Source organism: Bos taurus, chromosome 8, assembly GCF_002263795.3.
Source record: "Bos taurus isolate L1 Dominette 01449 registration number 42190680 breed Hereford chromosome 8, ARS-UCD2.0, whole genome shotgun sequence".
Classification (NCBI taxonomy): domain Eukaryota; kingdom Metazoa; phylum Chordata; class Mammalia; order Artiodactyla; family Bovidae; genus Bos; species Bos taurus.
The window spans coordinates 63099208-63122718 of NC_037335.1; the positions used below are offsets into that span (position 1 = coordinate 63099208).

The 23511-nt window shown below is 40.2% G+C and overlaps 2 protein-coding genes and 1 long non-coding RNA gene across 8 annotated transcripts in view; 1 reads left to right on the plus strand and 2 right to left on the minus strand.

The window, feature by feature from the left end:
* Positions 1 to 863, minus strand: part of TRMO (tRNA methyltransferase O) — a 40026-nt gene extending 39163 nt beyond the window's left edge. For all 5 annotated transcript variants that reach the window (XR_009495442.1, XR_003035867.2, XM_005210166.5 and 2 more), the window contains 1 exon segment: positions 739 to 863. Coding sequence is in view for 3 of the 5 variants with exons in the window: in XM_005210166.5 (XP_005210223.1) it covers positions 739 to 814 (76 nt within the window). In the remaining 2 variants the exon portion in view is untranslated.
* Positions 864 to 922: 59 nt separating this feature from the next.
* On the plus strand, positions 923 to 14358 carry LOC132345965 (uncharacterized). Its single transcript, XR_009495597.1, has 2 exons — positions 923 to 1126; positions 10077 to 14358. It is a non-coding gene; the product is annotated as an uncharacterized lncRNA (long non-coding RNA).
* Positions 3030 to 22430, minus strand: HEMGN (hemogen). Of its 2 annotated transcripts, none has more exons than XM_059889275.1 (5): positions 14773 to 14876; positions 12865 to 12958; positions 6575 to 7638; positions 4130 to 4219; positions 3030 to 3591 (listed from the first exon to the last, which is right to left on the minus strand). In XM_059889275.1, exons 1-5 carry the CDS (start codon positions 14849 to 14851, stop codon positions 3581 to 3583), a joined length of 1338 nt encoding a protein of 445 aa, XP_059745258.1. In that variant the 5' UTR covers positions 14852 to 14876; the 3' UTR covers positions 3030 to 3580.
* Between the last annotated feature and the right edge of the window lie 1081 nt (positions 22431 to 23511).

Here is a 23511-nt window from a genome sequence, read left to right on the forward strand (position 1 = left end):
AGTCACTCAGTCATGTCTGACTCCTTGCAATCCCATGGACCACAGCACACCAGATGTTATTTAACTATAAAACAAGATTCTTAAAACATTCATAAGTACATATAAATATCCTCATCATTACATATGCATTGTTATATCCTTTTAGATAATAAACTGGAAAGAACATGGGTGAAAGGAAAAATTCATTTTTAGAAGGCTTACTATAATTCAAATTCTATGCTACCATAATTATGTATGTGACCTTGGTCAGGACTGTGGAGTATTTCAAATAGAGGGAATAAGGTGCACAAAGTCAAGTGACAAATTTTCTAGCTTAAGAAGGGAACAAAACAGTTTGATTGACTGGAGTGTGAGATACAAAGCAAAGAATAATAAAAGATGAGGAAACGGGTTGCATATAAGATGCTTTCAATTGAAAACAACACAATACATGAAACGAACTAGTTTTAAGCAATAAAGGGAGTGCATGGGGTTACAGTAGTTATCGGTGCACGTGGCTGTTCTGCCAAGACCTTGCCAACCTAGCCACCAAAGAGCAAGAGAGATGACATCATCCCGCTCGCCTCAGACACATCACGTGGTGGCCTGAGCACATGATCCGTAACTTCACAATAAACAGGAAAAACGACCCTTGTCCATTCAAGGTCTCGCATGTCCCGTCCCCCCTCTGCAGTGAAAGCGGTTCCCGGCTCTTGGAGGTCTTAACGCGTGCAGAACCGCCAGCCTCTTAGAAGTTACCTGTCTCCAAGGCCGGCTTCACACACCCGCACCGGGTCGCTGTGGCGCAAGGCCTGGACTCTTTCAAGTCGCGCATGGCTACGGGTCATAGGCGTCCACCCAACGCGTTCAAACCTTCCGTTTCCGGTTTCCCTACCTGGCGCCTGCGTAGTAGCTGTGCCGGCGGATGGCGCCAAGATCGAGCATGCGCGGGGCGGGGGCGCTAGGGGAGTGAGGCGCCGGGCGGGGGATGTCAGAGGCTACCGCTAGGTGGCGATTAGAGGTTGGAGGCCTTATTCCGCTTCTGAATCTGCGTCTTGTGCTGTCTCGCGCGTACCCGCTTCAGTTTTAGGGTCCAAGTTACCGCCCTTCCCGTTGAGAACAAGTCGATAAAGATTTATGCATAAAGGTACTCGAAATGATAAGCAACCTACTCATCCAACGCATGGCGCTAATTTTTAAAAAAGAATATGTATATACAGTTATCACACAGCGAGATGACGGGATGTTAGAAAATGTTAATACTTCTTGAGTAGTGGGAATGCATAGATGGTCGTTTATACTTCTCTGTATGCTCCCAATTTTTCCATAATAAAAGGATGTTTCGTCAGAAAAGAAACCCAAATAAACCTCGTTTCAAATCTAATGGATGTGTAGCTCTACACCAGACTAGGTAGGGATAAGAAGTGGGGACTATTCCTTGTGCTCCGTACCTCACGAGAACTGAAGCGAGAATGAAACGGAGTCAACGGCCATATACATTGGGATTGTAGTGGTTGTTCGGGGGAAGCTCTAAAAAGTTGAGGGCCTACAAGAATCAGTTTTCAGCCACTGCAATGACCAGTTAACCCTGCAGCGCTAGCCTGGCCTCAACGTGTGTGTGTTAGTCGCTCAGTTGTGTCCGACTTTTTGTGACCTCATGGACTGTGGCCCGATAGGCTCTTCTGTCCATGGAATTCTCCAGGCAAGAATGCTGGAGTGGGTAGCCATTCCCTTCTCTAGGGCATCTTCCCCACCCAGGTACTGAACCCAGGTCTCCTGAATTGCAGGCAGGTTCTTAACTATCTAAGCCACCAAGGCCTCTTACCTACTTACTTATAACCTCATCTCTCACCTGTATATTTATAAATATATATATATAAATTATATTTATATATCTCTGTATACTTAATTCTACTTCTGAGTTTTTTATCCTGTTTTTTCTTGGGCGGGGGGAGGGAGAGAGACATATTGCCTGCAAAACAAATTATTCAAGGTCATAAAACTCCACAGATTTAAAAGTTTAACAACCATGAAAAGCTGTTCCTAAACATGTTCATTTGTCATGAACTAATAGACCACTCTCAGAAAATATCCATCAGAAGGAGTCAAAGATTTAAAGAGAGGATTGTGGGTTTTAAAACAAAAACTTTAAAAACTGATAAAATTCATACCCCTACATGTCCTCTGATAGGTTTTTTCCAGGTGAAATTGGAAAAGAATGCCTTTATTGTTTTCAGGAGGGAACAGTTCTGGGCAGCTATGAAACAAAAGTAAGTTGAGAACTGTTGAGCTTTTTGCACGATGTAAAACTCGAGCCGTAATGGCTGCAATTTTCCACTAGATGGGGGTGTTGCTAAAAGTGATAGTCGCTTTGTGGCCCAACAGAGGTATTTGCCTACTTGGCCTTAGATATCATATACAATGATAGTGACGCCAAAAATACGATACCAAGTGTGACATGTTCTGAAATGCACAGCAGACTTGGAGACGTTGATGAAGTAGATTGTTACTTGATTTAAAGGAAAAAGTTCTCTTTATGGAAAGCAGGAACTTAAATATGTAGCGCTTTAATTATATGATTTGCAATTTTTATTATCTTGTCTAGAGGACATATGGTTATATAAATAACCATTATATGTGATTATTTGTAGTTTATGATACAGCCTTTTCTCTAGAGGTAGGATCTAGGGATCTGCCTTTAAAAAACCAAACCCTAAATGATTCAAAGTAGGTATCTGCCTACACTTTGAGAAACACTCCTCAGTATAATAATTCCTTTTTTTTTTTTTTTCAGTTGCAGCCCAGAGGATCTTTGTTGTGGTGTTAAGACTTAGGTGCCCCGTGGCATATGGGATCTTAATTCCCTGACCAGGGATCAAACTGCATCCCCTACACTGGAAGGTGGATTCTTAACCACTGAACCACCAGGGGTGATCCAGTACAATGATTCTTAATCTTTCATTTGAGTGAAGGATCCTTCTGAAAATCAATTAAACCTTTGGATCTTATCACATATCATATTAGATTTAATATCATAAAATTCATGGATTTTAAAGAACAACCGTTGTACCCACAATGAGAGGAGGTTAGCCCAAGGTAGGACTAGATAGATTCTTGCCAAACTTTAATTCTGCTATTCCACATGGACCTTGCATTAACTGTAGTACATTGCATGCAGTTCTTGAACATATCTTGAATTCACTCTTCTCTGTGTCACATACAATAATGCTGCTATCCTCACCTATAATACAAATCTTCTCCAACTTTCAAGGGTCCACTCGTGTAATTTTTTCAGGTCACTCCAGCAAAAAAGTGAGTATTCCCTTGGTTGTATCTTCTATCCAAAGAGCATTAGCATTACTCTCTTCTTTGTAATTATTTGTTTTCTGTTTTATTCCTCCACGAGACTAGATTAAACTCCTAGTAGGTAAGGACTATGTGTTATAGGTCTTCTGACTGTCACAGTGCTTACCATGATGTCCACACAGTTAAATATGTACTAATGATTTAATGTACATTTTGCACAATTACAATATTTTAAAAGTAAAAATAGAAAATCAAAATTCAAATATGCAAGTACATACGTCACTCCAAAATATCTTTAAAGAAGTCCTAGAATGATAAGAATTGTTAAAATTATTAAATTACTAAAAGCTAACTTAAGCCTACATAAAATTTTGATATTGTTACATTAATAACTGATCAAAGTTTACAAGAAAACTATATACTTCCCCAAATTTTCATTGTTCAGCCTTAAAAATGGTAAAAATGAGGGCTTGATAATTTCCCCCAAGAGCAAACATTTCTTTGATTAATTCTTAAGGGGAGTAAAGCTATTAAGTCTGTTCCCACCACTGTCCTCTCCCCAGATTACACATACATACACATATGTGCACACACACACGTGCACACACATACACACTAGCAGAATATTGTCTATGTGGTAGAGCCTGAGAAAAAACATTAATTCTCGCTTTCAGATATAATCTATATATCTATAGACTATATAAGCGGGGAGATACTGTTAAAATATTAATGAATATTGTAGAGATTTCTACCATATTTTGAGAAAATCACACATATGATGTACTAAGATGTGTATTTTGTTGGATGACTATGATGGTTGAACATTATTAAAATAAAACATAACTGTAGATGTCATTTTCTGGGTTACTTTCTTGAGGCACGTTTGGAATTTCTATTATCTCTGGTTCTTCTGCTTTGGGATTTTCCTTCATTTCTGTAAAACAAAAAAAAATATGAAAATAGGTTCAATGAACAGTATTGGGACAATTGGCTATCCATTTGGAGAAAAAAAAAACTACCTCACTCTGCACAGAAACAAATCTCAGATGAATTAAAGATTTCAATATTAAGATACAATAAATGTTATAGAAACAATAGAATATTTCTTTAATCTTAAGATTTTAAAAGCCTTTCTAAGCAGACCACAGACTAAAAGCCATAAAGAAAAAGATTGACGGGTTTGAATCATTAAAAACTAAAATCATGACAAATTTGAGTAACTAAAAACTAACATTAAAATTTTGGTCATATAGATGTCCAAACCTCTATAAACAAAGTTAAACCACAAACAACAAGAATAAAAATGTTTATGACTCAACTTATATGTAGGCAAAGATTTAATAACTATTATTTAAAGAGATTTTTAATCAAAAAGATAGATATCCTAAATATAAAATGGAGCAAATAGTCAAACAGGTGATTCTCAAAAGGAAAAACTTAAATTCATAATAATCTTAAAAGCAAGCCTGGTAGCATAGGTCATCAAAAAAAGTGGAAATTAAAACAATTAGGTTGGTTGGTCTTTAAAAACCTAGCAGACAGGCGCAGATTTTTAAAACATAATCATGTGCAGTGTTGGCAAGGGCGTGGGGACTAGGCACTTACACAAAGTCTTGGATTCTGTGAATTGCTACATTTGGGCTAGTCTGACTGAATGTATCCAGACTTTAAATCCTCGTACCCTTTGGCCCAGCAATTCAGTTTCTAGGAATTTATCCAAGGAAGTAATCAGATCAACTTAAGCTTCCAGTGCCTTAGTTTCCTTATCTATAAAATAGGGACATATTATTCATCCACTCGGGTTTCTAACATTGAATAAAGTAATTCACAAAAAATGTTTAATAGAGAGTTTGGCAGATAGAAAGTGGTATATAAATTTTAGTTAAACAACCGTTACTTCCCATGATGTTCATTGAACATTGTTATAACAGTAAAACTTGTCAGTAACCTAGGTGTTCATCATTATAAGGACTGGTTGAATAAATTGCTGTATATATAACATAATACTGGACGACTGTTACAAAGATGTCATTAGGATGGCCACAATGTATATGGCATGTAAAAAAAACAGGTTATAAAATAGAATGTACTGTACCATTTCATTTGTTAAAACAAAAACTTAACATTGGGGATCAGAGATAGGAAGTGGTATCATAGGGCACTTTATAGTCACTTAGATATTGCTTTAATTTATTATAATGAACATTTATAACTATCATTATAGCAATTTTATAATCAGCAAAAAGGAAGACATTTCTACTTGTTTGGCAAGAAAAGAGAAAACAAGATAAGCATTAATTGCCAAAAAGCATAAAATAATTAGTTAATTGCCTGTCTTAACCTCACTGGGTTTAGAACAAAACCCTGAGAATCTGGTGCTGTGTTGATTAGAGGCGCGTCTCCAGCAGGGGACTCCTGTCAATACAGGTAGTGTTTCATATGTCTGCTTTTACTGTAATTTTAAAAAGGTATTTCCTCAAAACCTATATTGCTTGGAACCCAACTTAAGCCCAGGTTTTTGTTGCACTCATATTTTAGGAGAAAGAGAAAATAAGCTACCAAAGGAATTTCTTTAGAAAACAGTTCCCTGGGGATAGGCTGCTAGGCTCAGCCCATTTTCTACACTGAGAACAGGACTGAACAAGGAGAGCCAAGGCTCTCAGTTATGTCCCTGAGACAAGTAAAATTGAATAAAGGTCACATTGTTTTTAAAATACTGTGCTTTTCAGGGACAAATATTGAAATAGGTAAGCCTGTTAACTCCTATAACAAGGAGTTCCCTAGTATCAGGATCCTATTTTATGTCTTTGTATCTTTCTCAGTACCTTGAACCATGAATTTACTTGCCTTCAGTTTGCCATGAAATGTTATTTTTCTAGGAAAAAAAAGCCTTTATTCACCAAGATTTTGTGTTAATATAAATGTAATTGTCCAAAATATTTTGCACATAATTGACTCTACATAGGGTTCATTTTTCTTCACCTACTAAAGCTTCCCAAAATGCATAGTATATACAGGTACCCACTATATACACTTATGGTTTCAATTATTTTCTTTAAATTACATGGAAATATACCAAATATCAAGTGAATGATAAACATTTTTCACTTAAAACTGGACAAAGACATCAAAGATACCTGTTGAGATAACTGGGATAACCCAGGATTGTCACAGAAGGCTATAAATCAATGGTCCAAGGGAGAGACGCCTATTTGGTGCTCTGCTTATGAACAGGGAGCAGTTAAGAAATGGCAGTGTCACTAACTTGACCCCAGTAAGAAACCCATACCTTGAGGAAAAGTATAAACATCCTTAGCATCTTCCTGGTGTGCTTTAGAATCCTGGTCTTGGGGTCCACCTATTTCCTGGTATAGTTTGGGAAAGCATTCTTTAGGAACATCTTTGTCTTTATATGTCTTAGTAGAGAGGTCTTCAGGCCCAGGTGTTTCTTGGTAAATTTCAGGTGCATAGGCTTCAGGTCCTGGTGTTTCTTGGTATATTTCAAGTGAATATTCTTCAGACCCAGGTGTTTCTTGGTACATTTCTGGGGGATATTTATCAGGAACAGATGTTTCTTGGGTTGTTTTATGAGAGGGGTCTTTAGACATGGCAATTTCTCTACATATTTTATGAGAAAAGTGTTCAGGTTCAACTGTTTCCTGGTGTATTTCTGTAGCAAGCTCTTTAGGCACAGCCATTTCTTGCTGTGTGTTAGAAACAAAGCTTTCAGTCTCAACTATTCCTTGACCTGTTTCAGAATCGGGTTCCTCAGGCTCAGGTCTTTTCTGGTATGTTTCAAGAGTGGAGGCTTTGGGCATATCTGGTTTGGGGTGTGCTTCAAGAGAGCATTCCTCCAGGTCAGTTGTATCTTCAGATGTTTTCAAAGAAAGGACTTTGGCTGCAATGTCTTCTTGGCATGTTTTAGGAGAGACGTCTTCAGGCTGAGCCATATTACGGAACATTTTGAAAGGCTGGTCTTGAAATATAGCTATTTCTTGGCACATTTTAGGAGAGAGGTCTTCAGATTCAGCCATATCTTGGCATATTTCAGAAGGTTGGTTTTGTACTGCTGTTGCTTGGTACTCAGAAGAATTTTCCTGAAGGGTAACACTTTCTTGACCTACTTCAGAAAGATGTTTCGCAGGCGCAACTCTTTGTGGGGACACTGCCGGCAGGAGAACTTCGGTCACACTCCCAGGTGGCTCGATTTCTTTCTCTCCAGGTGCTGGCGCTTTCTCCATCATTTCCTTTTCTAATTGTGATGGAAGCTCTACCTTCATTTCTGTATTTTGTTGTCTCTTTCTGCCTCTTTCGCTTCTTTTCCCTGTTCTTTGCCGCTTGTGTTTTTTCTCTCTATGGGGAAATCAGAATTACTATCAAAAATAGGCCTCCAGAATTCAAATAAATGTTTGGCAGTAACTGACCCAGGACTCCCACTGCCTTGTGGCATGACTTTGAACAAGCCACTTAATCTCTCCAGGCCTCAATCTCCTTGTGTGTACAATGAAGAAGCAGTGCTAAATGTTCTCAATTGTCCGGAGAGGAAATGACCCTTAGGACTTTTTTGTCTTTGATGACTCGTTCAACAAGCACCTTCTTAGTGAGCGGGGTATGTGTGTGTGTGTGTGTGTGTGTGTGTGTGTGTGTGTGTTTGAGAGCGTATACTTAAACTTTGGTTATAGAAAATGTATCACTGATGTTATAAATGAACAGATTGACATTCTGTTTTACGTAATAGTCTCTTTGGGTTTAGCCTGTATGAATTCGTTTCTTTATGCCAGTGGGGAAAACTGGTATGATTGTGTTGCTAAATCTGCAACGCAGACCTGCTTCACATCTGTGAAGCCTGCAGGTGATGAGCCTGGCTTGCTCATTTAATACAGTGTCTTCTTGCCTGGAGAATCCCAGGGACGGGGGAGCCTGGTGGGCTGCCGTCTATGGGGTCACACAGAGTCGGACACGACTGAAGTGACTTAGCAGCAGCAGCAGCTTAAGTAAAATAGGCTAAGAGGCTGCAGTGTGAGTCGAATGAGATGTACTATAAGCCGGGTCCAAAGCTACAAAAACATGTTCTTGAGGTAAAGCAGCTTGGTGAAAAGGTGTGAGTGGTCATATTACACCTACTTTGAACTGATAGTTTAAGATCTAAAAGATGGAAAGATATGCATGAGAACTGCAGCCAATGACAAATTGTTAGGTATTGCAAATATAACCAAATACAGAAGGCTAATACAGATGGACTGTGGCAGGGGCGGGGGGGGGGGGGTGGTGGTGGTGTCGGGGTGGGGGGGTACTATAAATAAGCATTTCATCACTTTCTAAACTTACTGAAACTCTCTGTTCCATGCTATCTGCCCCATAGAGCCTTCTCTAACAGGCCACAGGACTGAAATGCTCTCCATGCTTACCACTCCTATAGGATTTATTATGAGGATTATGCTTAATGGAGAAACCCAAATTCTTTTAGTAAACTGGACATTCTTTCAAGATGAATGAAACCAGTGTTTTTTACACCTCTGCAGTTCTCATAGTTCATGCACATTCAAAAAATGTATACCCTATTCTTCTTTTGTTGTGTCTGAAAAATTCCCATAATTAATTTTTTAAGACTGTCTCATCAAAACCAGTTTGAAGTCAATATTTTAAAGGTTTATATTTTAATAGTATAGTTTAAAAGAAATATTACAAATAATATAGAAGGTAGAAATAATATGATGATACGAAGGTAAAAATGATAGCTCAGCATTTTGAAGTTTAAGTCCAAGTAACCAAGGTAACAAGATAAATTTTAAAGTCCTTATTAGCAAATTTTTAAAAGATGATGTATACATTTTTTTTTAATTTGAGACGTTTTTAAAAACTGATGTACGTGAATTCTTCAGGAAACACTTATTATCCTAGAAATTAAATCCTAAATAATTTGTTATGTAGATCTCTATATGAGGGAGTCTGAGTAATACAATGTTTCATGTTCTTTCTGGTAGTTCCTCAAAAGATACAAATATATCTGTGTGGTCTAAAATTTAATCTGTACTCTTAATTATCAGCTATGTGGTCATGGGCAAGTCAAACTCTCTATGCCTCAGTTTCTTCACAGGTAAAATGTAGTAAATAGTGTCTGCCCAGCCTCATGTAGTTGTTGTAAGAGCATGTAATAACTTACATGGATGAACTGTCCAAATAGAAATCTGTACTCATATTAATATAGAATGTACTATGTATATATATATATATAGTGCTTCCTCGTGTCAGGCACTGTTTTAAGTAATTTACTTATTCTGTTATCTCATGTAATCTTCACATAAACTTACAAGGCAGATACTATTATAATCTCCATTTTGCAGATGAGAAAACTGAAGCACAGTTTTCTGAGTAACTTGCCCAAGGTGAAATGGCTGGGACATGAGGGAGCTAGTCTTCATATCAAGTCATCTGACTTCAGCCACCGGGCTCTTAACCATTACACTCTGTCCTTTCTCTCTGGAACTGAGGTTTCACTGTAGTGAGAACAGCCCTCAGCAGTCTAGAAATGAGTCACAACAGCAAGGCCAGCCCACTACCAAGAGGCTCACCAAGGTTCCACCTACTCCAGTGATTTCTTCAGCTTTGGACCCCTCCCCCAACCCAATGAGTACAGAAACCCAATTCTAAGAGCATAGTGAAACCAGCCTTATCCATTTCTCGAGTCAGGGCTCAGCAACCAGCTCAAAGGGATTGATATATAAACCTAAAGACCAATTTTTAAATAAACTGTGAGAAAAGCAAAGTGACAATGCACTCTTTCTCTGTAGCAGGTACTTGCTGCTGCTGCTGCTGCTGCTGCTGCTGCGTCACTTCAGTCGTGTCCAACTCTGTGCAACCCCATAGATGGCAGCCCACCAGGCCCCCCCGTCCCTGGGATTCTCCAGCCAAGAATACTGGAGTTGGTTGCCATTTCCTTCTCCAGTGCATGAAAGTGAAAAGTGAAAGTGAAGTCGCTCAGTTGTGTCCGACTCTTCATGACCCCATGGACTGCAGCCCACCAGGCTCCTCCATGCATGGGATTTTCCAGGCAAGAGTACTGGAGTGGGGTGCCATCGCCTTCTCCAGCAGGTACTTGGGAAGCCAGTAATGACCAGAAGGTTGCTTGGTGAGTATGGAATTCAGGGAGCCAACTGGGTATTCTTCAACAGAGTCACCTGTCAGAGGACCTGAGTACAGAAGTTTCTGCTACAACATATATGCATTCCTGAAAAACCTCACTTTCTGCAAAATCATGCACTAAAAGTGACAGCGCTTATGGGAAGAAAAAAATTTAGTTGGGGCAAATGAGTCAAATCCTATGCAACTTTATAACACTAGGATAAACAATAGTTGGTACAGGGGAGATAACTGGGATAGTCCAGACAGGCAGCTTTTTCTGTGGGGAGGCTGTCTTGGGGATGGTAAAAAATGCACAAAAGCACCAGTGTGAATGCAGGCTTTCAGTGCTGAGATCATTCAAATGAGGATGATGCTCTGAGCCAGCAGGGCTGCCGCAGAGTTGAGCACAGGAGGAAGTGCAACCTGCTATATGAGGAGATCTCTGCAGAGCTAGTGATGTCCTTCTCTGTGGAAGGAGCCCGGATGCACGCTGAAAAGATTCCTATCTACACAGCAGCCAAGTTGAAGGCTTTTTCCTTTCCTGCTGAAGTTTTTAATTCTATTCCCACTATTTTGGCTTCTTTTGACTAGGAAAAATTACATATTAACACAACTTCCACGTTAAACTGACACCACTCTCCTATTTACCAATTATATGTGAGCTAACTGGTGTTATAGAAACACACCTTGTGGCAGAACAGACAATATTCCGTCCACAGTGAGAATAGGAACTTAAAACACCTGCATTGTATGCTTTTTTAAAAGATGATGCTTAGAAAAATGTATACCTATGTTATTTTTGCCACCAAAGGACACATTTTTCCAAAAAAGAAGCAATGCATAGCTAAATCTTAATCAAAATTCTGTAAAGGGACTTCCCTGGTGATACTGGATAAAAATCCAACTGCCAATACAGGGGACATGGGCTCAATCCTTGGTCTGAAAAGATTCCATATACAGATGAGCAACTAAGCCTATGCACCACAACTATTCAGCCCTTGCTTCAGAGGTCATGAGCCACAAATACTGAGCCCATATGTTGAAACTACTGAAGCCCGTGCACTTAGAGCCCGTGCTCTGTAACAAAAGATATCACCTCAATGTGAAGCCCGTGCAGCACAATGAAGAGAGGCCCCTGCAACTACAGAAAGCCCACATGCTGCAACGAAGACCTAGCACAACAACAACAAAAAAAATTTTTTTTTTTTTAAGAAGAAGAGAACTTAGATCAGTGGCACTCAACTGGGAGCAATTTTACCTCCTCTTCCCCCACTCCATGAGGCATTTGACAATGTCTGCCGGCATTTTTGGTTGTCATAACTGGGGAGAGAAAGTTCTATGGGTTTCTACCAATACAGTATACTAACGCATATATATGGAATTTAGAAAGATGCTAACAATAACCCTGTGTACGAGACAGCAAAAGAGACACTGATGTATATAGATCAGTCTTGTGGACTCTGTGGGAGAGGGAGAGGGTGGGGAGATTTGGGAGAATGGCATTGAAACATGTGTAATATCATGTATGAGACGAGTCGCCAGTCCAGGTTTGATGCATGATGCTGGATGCTTGGGGCTGGTGCACTGGGACGGCCCAGAGGGAGGGTATGGGGAGGGAGGAGGGAGGAGGGTTCAGGATGGGGAGCACGGGTATACCTGTGGTGGATTCATTTCGATGTTGGGCAAAACTAATACAATATTGTAAAGTTTAAAAAGAAAAGAAAAGAAAAGAAAGTTCTATGGGTTTCTAGAGGCCAGTGATCCTCCTACGCACAGCTTTAGTGACATCAGCGTTGAGAAACCCTGGCTTAGATGGATGTTGTACTGTGGCTCTTTGGGTTCCCCTTTTCTACCTCCAAGCAAGCAATGCCTCTGCTTTCACAGTTATATTCTACACGGGGCCGTTAGATACTGCCTACTGTATAGTCATGCTCATGTCTTCCCTCCCTGAGATTCCATACAGCTGACTTTGGACACAGGAACTCTCAGACTCTTCCATCACTCATTTATAGACATTACTTTGGTTTACTCCATGGGGAGTTAACTACACTCATTAAAGAAGAATTTTACTAATAGAAAGCTTAGAGAACAAGCTTGGGGGTCTTCTCAATGGTGTCTCCTACTCCCAACAACAATGGTTATATTACTAAAGTGGTTGAACAGCAGGCCTCTCTACAATATACATAATTTGATCACCTGGTAAAAGAGAGCAGCAATAAGATTCTGTTCCCATCACTTTACTAGCTGTGTGACTTTAGGCAAGAGATTTAACCTTCAGAGACTTGGTTTCTTTCTTTTTTTTGCGGAGGGGGGCGGGAGATGAATATGGATAACAGCTCCTGATTTGTGGGATTGATGGAAAGATAAACTAGAGTGTATAAAAGTTCTCAGCACCTCTTAACAAGTAACATATGCTAAGTAAATATCAGTCCCTTCTCCCTTGCAGTGATACTATACCGATATTGCCATTGTGAAGTTTGCTTTTCTTGTGCTTCAGCTTTTCTTTTTCTGAGTTGCTCTCTGTTTCGCAGACTCCAAGTTCCAATGACTTCTGTAGGATCAAAATGAAAGTTATGAGAGAGAGTGATAAATTATGGCGTTAACAGCAAGGAGTCCTATAGCAAAATGATAGAATCCCCTTGAGTGTCCAAGTTTTTCTCCTACCCTTTTGAGGACAAGGACTATCTCTTATTTATCCTTGTGCCTCCTGAAGCATGCCTGGAGCAAACATTCAGTCAGCATTTTTTAAATGAAAAGATCAATATTTGTACATAAATGTGCTATTAATTCCTTCAAAATAGTGTGCATATTGTACAAACATAAAAGTAAAGAAAAAAACCAGCCATGTTCTGCCATCCTTAACATTATAACCTGTTTTCATTTCATTCCTCGTATTCATTCATCTGCTGTGGTTTAGTCGCTAAGTCATGTCCAACTCTTGCGACCCCATGGACTGTAGCCTGCCAGGCCCCTCTGTCCATGGGATTTTCCATGTATTCATCTAGCCCCTATATTAAAGTTGCAATGATTGCATACCACAGTTTTACCATTTATTTACCATCAGAAATAAATTCCATCATCTAGTCCTCATAATTGTAACTTTAGTGACTACATGATATTTAATCAAGTTGATACATTCTCATTTATCCACTCATTCCACTTATACTGAACATTTAGGTTGTTGCCAGTTTGTTTTGTTGTTGTTGTTGTTGTTGCCACTGTAGATCAACTATAATAAGCAATTCACACACAGATTTTTTTTCTTTTGTATTTTTTTCCTTTGGATGATGTTTCTCCAAGTTCTTTGGAATATTAAAGTTACTACCAACAACAGTACTGCTGCCATCCAAGACTGTGAAAAGTTAATGGGTCTTTGATGTAGAACTTCTCAGAGCCAGTGGAATGATTTCAAATTTGCACTGGGACCTCCCAAAGTGAACATACCTCATGGACCATGACACCTTTTGATTTTAGAACATCAGTCCTTAATGGTGAACTTGGATGGGGGAAAATTATACCTTTATTTTTACCAATCTAAATGCCCATTTCCTTCAATTATGAATGTAGATAACAAACCACAGTGGTTTTAGCAGAATATGACTTTGTCACAAAAAGACATTATGGATTTTTTTTCCATATCACATTACAGTTATTACAGATACCTTAGAATATCATTTATTTGAGATGAAATATTTTATTTGATACAGTGGTAATGAGATCCATCACTGGATCTTGTTATTTAATGCACCTGTAAATAAGCACATATATTATTATATCAGTTTTTTATTTTGATACTTTTCTTAATATAATTGCTTCCTTTGTAATCATATGTAATTAACTTTATGTATTTAAAAAATTTAGTCTAAGAAGGTGTCTAGAGTTTCATCAGAAAGCCAAAGGGATCCGTGGTGTACAAAATGTTTAAATCACTGTCTCAAGGCCTAGGGTTCTGCAAAAGCAGCCAAAATGCTGCTTTAGGATATATCCAAAGACTAAGATTAGTCAGTCAACAGAATAAACACTCTTATAGTTCTTGCTACTTATTGCCAGATACCTTTCCAAAAGTTACACTATATTTGTGCTACATATATGGCTGTACTTGTTTTACCACACCATCCATTATTGGGTATTTTCATGATCATATATATATATAATTATTTATTATTTCCTTGTGTTTCTCCTGCTTACTAGAATCTTAGTGCTAGAAGTCAGCTCAGAAAGTTATATAGCCCCTATTCTTCCTTTCTAATACATGAATGTACCCACCCAATGATGCCCCTTTTTTGCCAGACCCATACAAAGAGGAAAATAATCATAGCCCAATCCTTCCCAACAGCCACTGTCTCTTAAGGTTTCTTTCATTACCTGGAACATGGGTCTCTTCTTGATGATGATCAGGTGTCTGATGGAGCTTTGAGAGAGACTGGTCTTTTCCCAAATCCATCTTGCTGCAGTATCTTCCTGCTTTTGGTCTGACTTCCACAAGAAGCCTTTTTAAAAATGTCAAAAGTAACTAACAGTTAAAAAACACACACATAGACAAGTTCACTTGTCACTTGACTTCCCGCCTTAAAGTTTTATCTAGTTGGACCACAGCTGTTGGCTACTTCTACTTTCTTTATCATCCTGCACAGGTGTGAGCAGGGTCATGGCTGATGCTATGTCCTCGTCCGTCAGCACAGCGGCCAGTTACGCAGGCAGCCCCACAGCCACAGGCTAGTATATCCCAGCCTCTGGTATGGCAGCCATTTGTCTCTGCATGCTCAGAAGTGCTCGAGTCTGATGTTCCTTTTCACACACAGAGGTGGCATAGCATAGGAAGGACATGAAGTTAGCACTTAACCAGCTCGATATCCTTGGACAAATCACTTCCCCTTTTTGTGACTCTCTTTCTTCATTTTCAAAGCAGGTAAATAATTGCTGACTTGCCCACCTCACATAGTTCTTGTGAAAGTGAATATAATGAATGTGAAAATTATAAAGATGTGAAGTTAATCTTGTAATGTTTTCCTGCATGTGGCATTTTTCACCTTAACTGTATGCAAAATAATGGGAAGTCTTGCTGTTAGACTTAGATAATAGACAAAAAGATATGAATCAGGAATTCAAAACAAATTTGAACCCTCTTCTGCTCACCAGATCATTCATAAGTGACTCAAGACAACTAGTGAAATCCTCTGTATTAATCCAGGGAAGGTCAAAAAGCATTTCTTAATGAAAGTATCAGCACATTATGTCACAGAAATTGAAACCAAAGTTGAAACCAAAGGAATCACCTGTCTTCAATTGGTCACCCCATTTGTGAAGGCACAGGGGCACAGAGCACCAGGATTGTTCACCTAGGAAAGGAACACTGACTACCTCCTGATATGGGCAACTAGTCTGTGAGATGAAGGGTTAACAATGTGTCTGGAGTCAGATGTTGAGTTGAAGAGTGTTTGAATTCCAGTGTTGCCACATTCCCTGATTCAGTTACCTTAGGCAACTTAGAAGGCAATGGCACCCCACTCCAGTACTCTTGCCTGGAAAATCACATGGGTGGAGGAGCCTGGTAGGCTGCAGTCCATGGTGTCGCACAGAGTCGGACACGACTGAAGTGACTTAGCAGTAGCAGCAGTAGCAGTAGGCAACTTAGTTTTGGAGCCAGTACACTCCCTACAATATGGGAAAATATTGGTATGCATCTCATGAGGTTATTGAGATGATTGAATCAAACAATGTACTGGACCTTCCCTGGTGGTCCAGCAGATAAGAATCCCCTCCCAGTGCAGGGGCCATGGGGTCCATCCCTGATCTGGGAGGATTCTGCATACCAAGGAGCAACTAAGCATGCGCACGACAAACTAAGTCTGCGCCCTAGAGCCCACCAGCCTCAACTACGGGAGCCCTCATGCTGCAACTACGGAAGCCCATACACCTAGAGCTTGTGCTGCAATAAGAGAAGCCACAGTAATGAGACGCTCGTGCACCCCAACAAAGAGTAGCTCCTGCTCACCGCAACTATTGAAAGCCTGCACGCAGCAGTGAAGATCCAGGGCAACCAAAAATAATAAACAATAAAATTTTAAAATAATAAAAACAAAAACTGGAAGTGTTCATTAAATTTAAAACAAAAACAAAAAAACAATGTACATAAAGCATTTTATAGGTGCCTGGCATATTGAATACATGGTGCCTAGAATATCTAGCCTGCTTAATAAATGTTTACTTTTCAGGCAAGAATACTGGAGTGGGTTGTCATTTCCTCCTCCAGGGGGATCTTCCCGACCCAGGGATCAAACCCCCGTCTCCTGTATCTCCTGAACTGCCAGTGTATTCTTTACCTGCTGAGCAATTAGGGAAGCCCTTTAATAAGTGTTAGCTGCTATTATTAGTAATAAAAATATAGTGGCAAGATTTTGGTAAGTCAAGTTACAGTTTAAATGTTTTAAAGAAACTCAGAGAAAATCTGAAGGAAATTCTTTATGAAGAGAAAACCTTTATCATGTGAATAGATGCCCTCCACATCCATAGACTCATAAGGCTTTAGCATCCCTTCCTAAACCATCTAGTCCCTCCTCCTATTTTATATACAGAGAAATTGAGAACCAAGGAAGGGAAGGATTCACCTGTCCTAAATTTTCTTACTTATTGCTGTCAGCACATCTTACTGATTATAAGGTGGGTCATCTTGTCATGCTTGATCTTACCTGGGTAGGAAAATGTATGTGTGATATGAACATATGAGAGAAGCAAGCTTCTTAAACACACTGAGAATTCTATAACAAGCACTCCAGGACTTACCACCAAAACTTAATGTGGAATTTAATGACCAGATTCTAAGCTCTAGCTTTGTTTCTCGGTTCTGCAGACTTTCTCATAACTAAATCTCTATCTAAAAACTCAGACAGCTTTAGGGAGTCCCTATTTCAAGAAGTCCTAAAGGAAATGCAAAGTGTGATTTGTAATTTATCTCATGGTAATTTTTAAATTTTCTGATACAGGGTTTTAAAAATTCAAATACAGGTTTAAATAACTTTGAAAATTATAAGAGTGTTTTATAATTTAAACAGGCATTTTAAATACTAGTGGCCTTATCTGAGATGTTTTAAATCTGACTGACTAGGTTATTTCTTATGATAATGAAATAAGATAAGCTTTTAGAATACTTCTGGGGCACCTTACAGAAGATGCAAAATTACTTCTTAAATACAGTTATCCCTAAAGCTTCTAAGACCCAGTTCAGTGATTCAGCAAACCTTACTGAATGTCTCCTCTGTGCCATGTACTAAGCAAGCTGTCAGGCTGCAGAGGTGAACAGATGTTTGTCTCTGGGTCCTGTGTACTGTGGGCCCATAGAGATATGCACATCTTTATTGGAGGGAAATGACATTTAGACTCTCTACACCCTGCTGCAGCCTCCCCAGGCTGATTCCACCCCTGCTTCATGTTCTGATATCTCGAAGCAGAATGTGGAAGGACTATGTGAAGGTGGGGTCTCAACAGTAAAATTAGGCAGCAGTATTGGGTGGAGGGAGCTGGTGGAGGGAGTTTGGAGCAAACAGATTGGAAGTCAGGCAAGGTGTCTCTGGTGTGATAAGCAGGCCACAGCATGAACTTGTCTGGAACAGAAATAGCCATATAGTAAGTTCACAAGCCATAGTTCATTGTCCTTTCCCTCTGCAGTGAAGTCTAGAGTAATTAGCAGAATGTATCACAGAATGTTAGGCATTAAAGACTGAATATTTTTAACAAATGCTGCCTCTTTCTAGGGTTATTTATATATCTACAAGATACCTCTCTCTAGGCCACAAATTCTCTGAGGATGGAGACCACTCCCAATTCACCTTTCTATCCCCAAGGTATAATCTAGTAGGAGACTTGGCCCAGAGCAGTCCCCATAAACACCCTCACTCCTGTATGCAGTGCCAGCCTCACGGGCGTGCAGCCTGTGCAAGTACTTTACACACTCAGGGGGGTTGACGCTGCTGTGACTTAATTATAGTAACACCATCATTTGTTCCAGAGTTCTTTCTACTGTCATTCACTGGCCCTGACCCATGTGCTGAAGACATAGCAGTTAAAAGATGTCTCTGCCCTTACAGAGCCTGCATGCTAATGGGAAGAAATCAACAATATGCGTATAAACAAAAAAGATGTATTAATATCAGATGATGGTGAGAGCTTTGGAGAAAAGTAATCAGGGAATAGGAATGAGGGTAGGATGAGGATAGGATAAGGAATGAGGGGGAAAAGCTGCTGGTAGTTGCTGTTTTAAACAAGGTGACAGTTGAGCAGAACTGGAGGAGACTGAGGGGCCAGCTAGGCAGCCCTCTTGGAGGACGTCGACAGAGAGGCACTGGTGAATGGCCCGAGGTGAGGGAGTGGCAGGAGGTAGGTTCTGAGAGGGAGCTTATTGCCCTTGTAGGGATTTCTACTCTGAGAGATGGATGATCATGGGATGGTTCTGAACAGAGGACTGACGCCATCTGATTTTTTTTTTTTTTTTGGCTGTGCCACGCGGCATGTGGGATCTTAGTTCTCTGACCAGGGACGAAACCCAGGCCCCCTGCAGTGGAGGTGTGGAGTTTTAACCAGGGAAGTCCCTGACATATTTTTAAAGGATTATTCTGTCTACTGTGTGAAGAACAGACCACGGGGACAGGGTGAGGAGGTGGAAGCAGGAAGACCAATTATAAGGATCACACATAATCTAGACGACTAAGGCTTGGACTGTAATGGGAGTGGTGAAGAAGAGGTCAGACTCTGGAGTAGCTTACAAATTGGATAGGGAATGAGCAATAAAGAGGCAAAGACAAGGTTTTGGTCTGATTGACCGGAAGGATGGAGTTACCATTAACAGATGAGGAAGACTGGGAGGAACAGGCTTGCAGGAGATGATCAGGAGTTTAGTCTGGGACATGCTGATAGACTAAGGAGAAAACAGCAAAGGAGCAGCCAGTGTGGGTGAGAATAACCAGGGCAGTGCAGGGTTCTGGAAGTCAAATGGAAAAACTGTTTCAAGGAGGGGGTGATCAACCATATCAAATTGTGCTAATAGGAAGGTAGAAGAAAGATTGAGAAGTGTCCTAAGAATTTAATTAATTATGGACTGGAGCCCAGAAAAGTTAAGTGACTTGGCCAATGACACACAGGCAGGACCAGTGACATAATTTACAGGGCCCAGTCCAAAATGAAGATGCAGACCTCCTCCTTCAAAAAGTGTTAAAAATGTCAAGACAGCTACAGCAGAATCTCGAATGCATCACAGGGTCCTACTTCCACATGCGCTTGCCTGAATCTTTGCAGCAAACTTATAAAAGAGCTGTTAGTAGCCTCGTTTTCCAGAGCATGGCACTGGTGCTCAGAGTGTTGAGGGGCAGTCTCCATGTGAAACCTGAGCCTGCAGCCTCCAAGTCTGGCCTTCTTCCTACTCAGACACTAGATATTGAGGGAAAGAACTGCCTTCCTGTCTCCTGACCCACGTGCAGCAGGCTTAAGTATTGAAGCCCTGTTCACGCACATCAGAGGTCTGGTTGAACTGGGCCGATGTGGGAAGAGGGAAACATGCTGCTAAGAACTTCTGCCCTGGGACTCTTTATGACAGAGGTGAAACGGGAGCACTGGCTACTATTCAGTGAGAAACATGACTTGATAAAAAAAAGTGCCCCCAAACTCATGTAGCTTTAGGTCACATTGATAGAAATGAGGATGGTCACTTCACTACACATTGGCTTGTCATCCCATACGTGGAGGGTTATACTGTGAAGACCACGTGAACGGGATTTGAGAGCATGAAGGAAAAAAGAGCAAGGGATTTGGGGCTCTACCATTTCCTGACTGTGTAACTTGAGGGGAAATTGCTCGATTCTTTCTGGTCCTCAATTTCTTCCCTTATAAAGCAGAGAAAAAGTAATACCTCCCAGGGATTCTGGGAGGATAAAAGAAATCGTGAGAGCTTTCTATAAAATGAAAAGCACTGCACAGACGACATGCCATAAACGCGGGCAGCATTAATAGTATTATTAGAGAGTTCTTATGATGCACCTGGGCATTTTCCTGAAGTGCTTTTGGGTGGAAAAAGTAAAGAAAGGGAAGCTATCATATGCCTTTTTTTCCCTTAGTGTTCTTTCCTTGCTAAAATACCTTTTCAAAGCTTTTAAATTCTTTTCTAAGAGTTGATCAAGCTTTGTTTTCCTGAGTGGAGAGGGAGAGTTTCTCAGTTTCCTCTTGTCTCATAGCCTGTTGATATGTGATAAATAAGTCCCCTGTCTCTGCTGAAACAGATGCTGCCGTACACATACAGATAACATGGTCTCAGACTTTAGAATGGCTGTAACCTGACTTTCAATCTAGTTGGTTTTGAATTCCCTCCTCCGGCCTCCTCCACTAATATTGCTTTCTACGTCTTAATGTATAGACGGTAAGCATCTCTGGATAAACACTGATGTGTGGTCATTTAACTGAGGAAGAACAATACTGCTCCCACCTTGATCCCCCATCACATCACTGTCCTTACATTCCTGAACTTTCAGGACAGTATACACTCACGTCTACCGCTTCCTTTTCCCCACATCACTTCTTCTTTCCTTTGCATCTCCAATCTAGTTTTCTCTTCCACACATTGTTCGCTCATAAGTCAGCAATGACTTGCTAATGGCCAACTCTGGGGATCCCTTCTCAATTCTCTCTATGACCTCACTGTAACTCACAATCCCTCTGAACACTTCTGTCACTCTCTTCTTGGTTTTGGTGGTAATGTTCTTCATCCCTCCCTCCTCCCCGTCATCTTCCTCCACACACTTCTTTTTCACTCTTCTGGCTGTGAGAAGTACTACTCAAGGATGACTCCTTGAGTCTCTTCTCTCTCACACTTAGGCAGTCAAGCCAACTGTATACCTTTAGCTATTCTCCCTATGCAGATATCTTCTAAATAACTATCGGTCTGAGTTCTAAGATCACATTTTCAAGTGTCTCTTGAATATCATTCTTCACCTGAATATCTCACTGCACCTTAAAATTAGCATATCAAAAAGCAAATATATTTTTCCCCTAAAGCCAGGCTCTCCTGTGCTTTATTTCTGCCATTCTTAACTATTCTGCTGTAGAAGAGCAAAGACCAGCACCATGTTCCTGGCTGTCCAGTTCTAACTGGCGATCCAGTTCAGAACTCTCTTTGCCTCTGCCCCTTCACTTGGCTTTTCACATCCAGCTGGACACAGTTCTGTGAGTTCATTCTTCCCAGTGTCCCACATACCCGTTGCTTTTTACCAATGGTAAAATACCATTGCTTTTCCCCAAGCCATCATCCCAGTGGGGGATCTCAACTTTTCCTTGAAAGTATTGGAGAAGCTTCTTAAGTAGTTAATTTCCTTCTATCTCCCCTCACCTTCCCCAGATTGTCCTGCACACACAGCCAAAACATTCCCCATAAAATAAAGCTGGCTCTGAGGGCTTCCTGGGTGGCTCAGTAGTGAAGAATCCACCTGCCAATGCAGGAGACATGGGTTTGATCCCTGATCCAGGAAGATCCCACATGCCAGGAAGCAATGAAACCCGTGTGCCATAACTATTGAGCCTGTGCTGCAGAGTCCCAGAACTGCAACTACTGAGCCCATGTGCTGCAACTACTGAAGGCTGAGCACCCTAAAACCCATGCTCTGCAACAAGAGAAGCCAGTGCAATGAGAAGCCTGTGTATGATGATGAAGAGTAGCCCCTGATCACCACAACTACAGAAAAGCCCAAGAACTTTGAAGACCCAGCACAGTCAAAAATAAATAAAATTAAAAAAAAAAAAAAAGAAACTTTGGCTCTGAACTGGTCACTACCCTGCTTAGAAGCCTGAAAAGTCTCAGTATTTCATGTAAAATAAAGACTAAATTTGTCAGCCTTGTATTTAAAGTCAATTTCCCAATCCTCTCTCCCATGACTTCCTGACAATACCCAATGATCCAGTCAAATAGTGGCACTTGCCCCCCCATTTTGGCCTTGACTCTGTCTAACACCCACAGTACCTCTACTCACACCTCCTGGCTGTTCAGTGCTCCTCCCCTGTGTCTGCCCATCCATATGGTGAGTGCCTCTATCACAAAGCCTTTGATGATGATCATGATGATGGTATGCTGGTTACTCTACAAACCATAATAGGCAGTGACATGTTACAACATGTTACAAACGCTTGAGATCACTTAATTCTTCTAAGGAGTATTATCCCCATTTCTCTGATGAGGAAATTATGGTTTAAAGAATTTAGATTACATGCCAAGGTCACATAAGCTCATAAATGCTGTAGTTAGGCCTCAAGACCAAAGCAGTCTGACTCCAAAGTTCACTGATTTAACCATTCATTCTTTTCTACTACCTTTCCTATATAGGGGTGATTTCTCCTTTCTGAGCTGAAGTGTCACTCGATCTGAGCCTCTTTATGATAAATATCATGTAATGTTTTTCATCTTACTGTTCACATACACATATCTTTTCTATAATATTCATTCAGTAAACATTTATTGAACACTTACTTCATGCCATCCCCTTTACTAAGAACTGGAGAAGAGACAAACAGGAGTCCTTTCCTCCAAGGAACTTAGTCTAGTTGAGGGTGGAAGACAGCAAGTAACTAAGTTTAGAATATAATTCAGTGTGATAATTTCAATATCAGTATTTCAGTATGTTCCAAGAGTAGAGATAGAGTCTTTAATTTTGCTGTCATAGAAGTGGAAAGATAAAGATATTGAATAGTGCATCCTCTAGCCGTATTTCTCTTTAATTGTACCTGCTTTGGAATGACTCTACATCGGTCAACAAGTAGAATTGGGAAAATGATGAGGTTCTATGTGTGTAATAGTACTACATGTTTTCTTCACTTTACAATAAATAGTATGAACCCTTTCCCCTTTTATTATGGAAATAATAATAGCCAATACTTATTGAGTACCTGCTTGTCTTATTCCAGGCAGTCTTCTAGGTATCTTTACATATGATAATTCGTTTAGTCTTTACAACAGCTTTTAAGGCAGGTACTATTGATAACTCTGTTCTGTAGATGAAGAAACCGAAGCACAGGTATTGAACCTGTGCCCTAAGTCACACATCTAGTAAGTGGCAAAATTGGGTGGTTTGGATC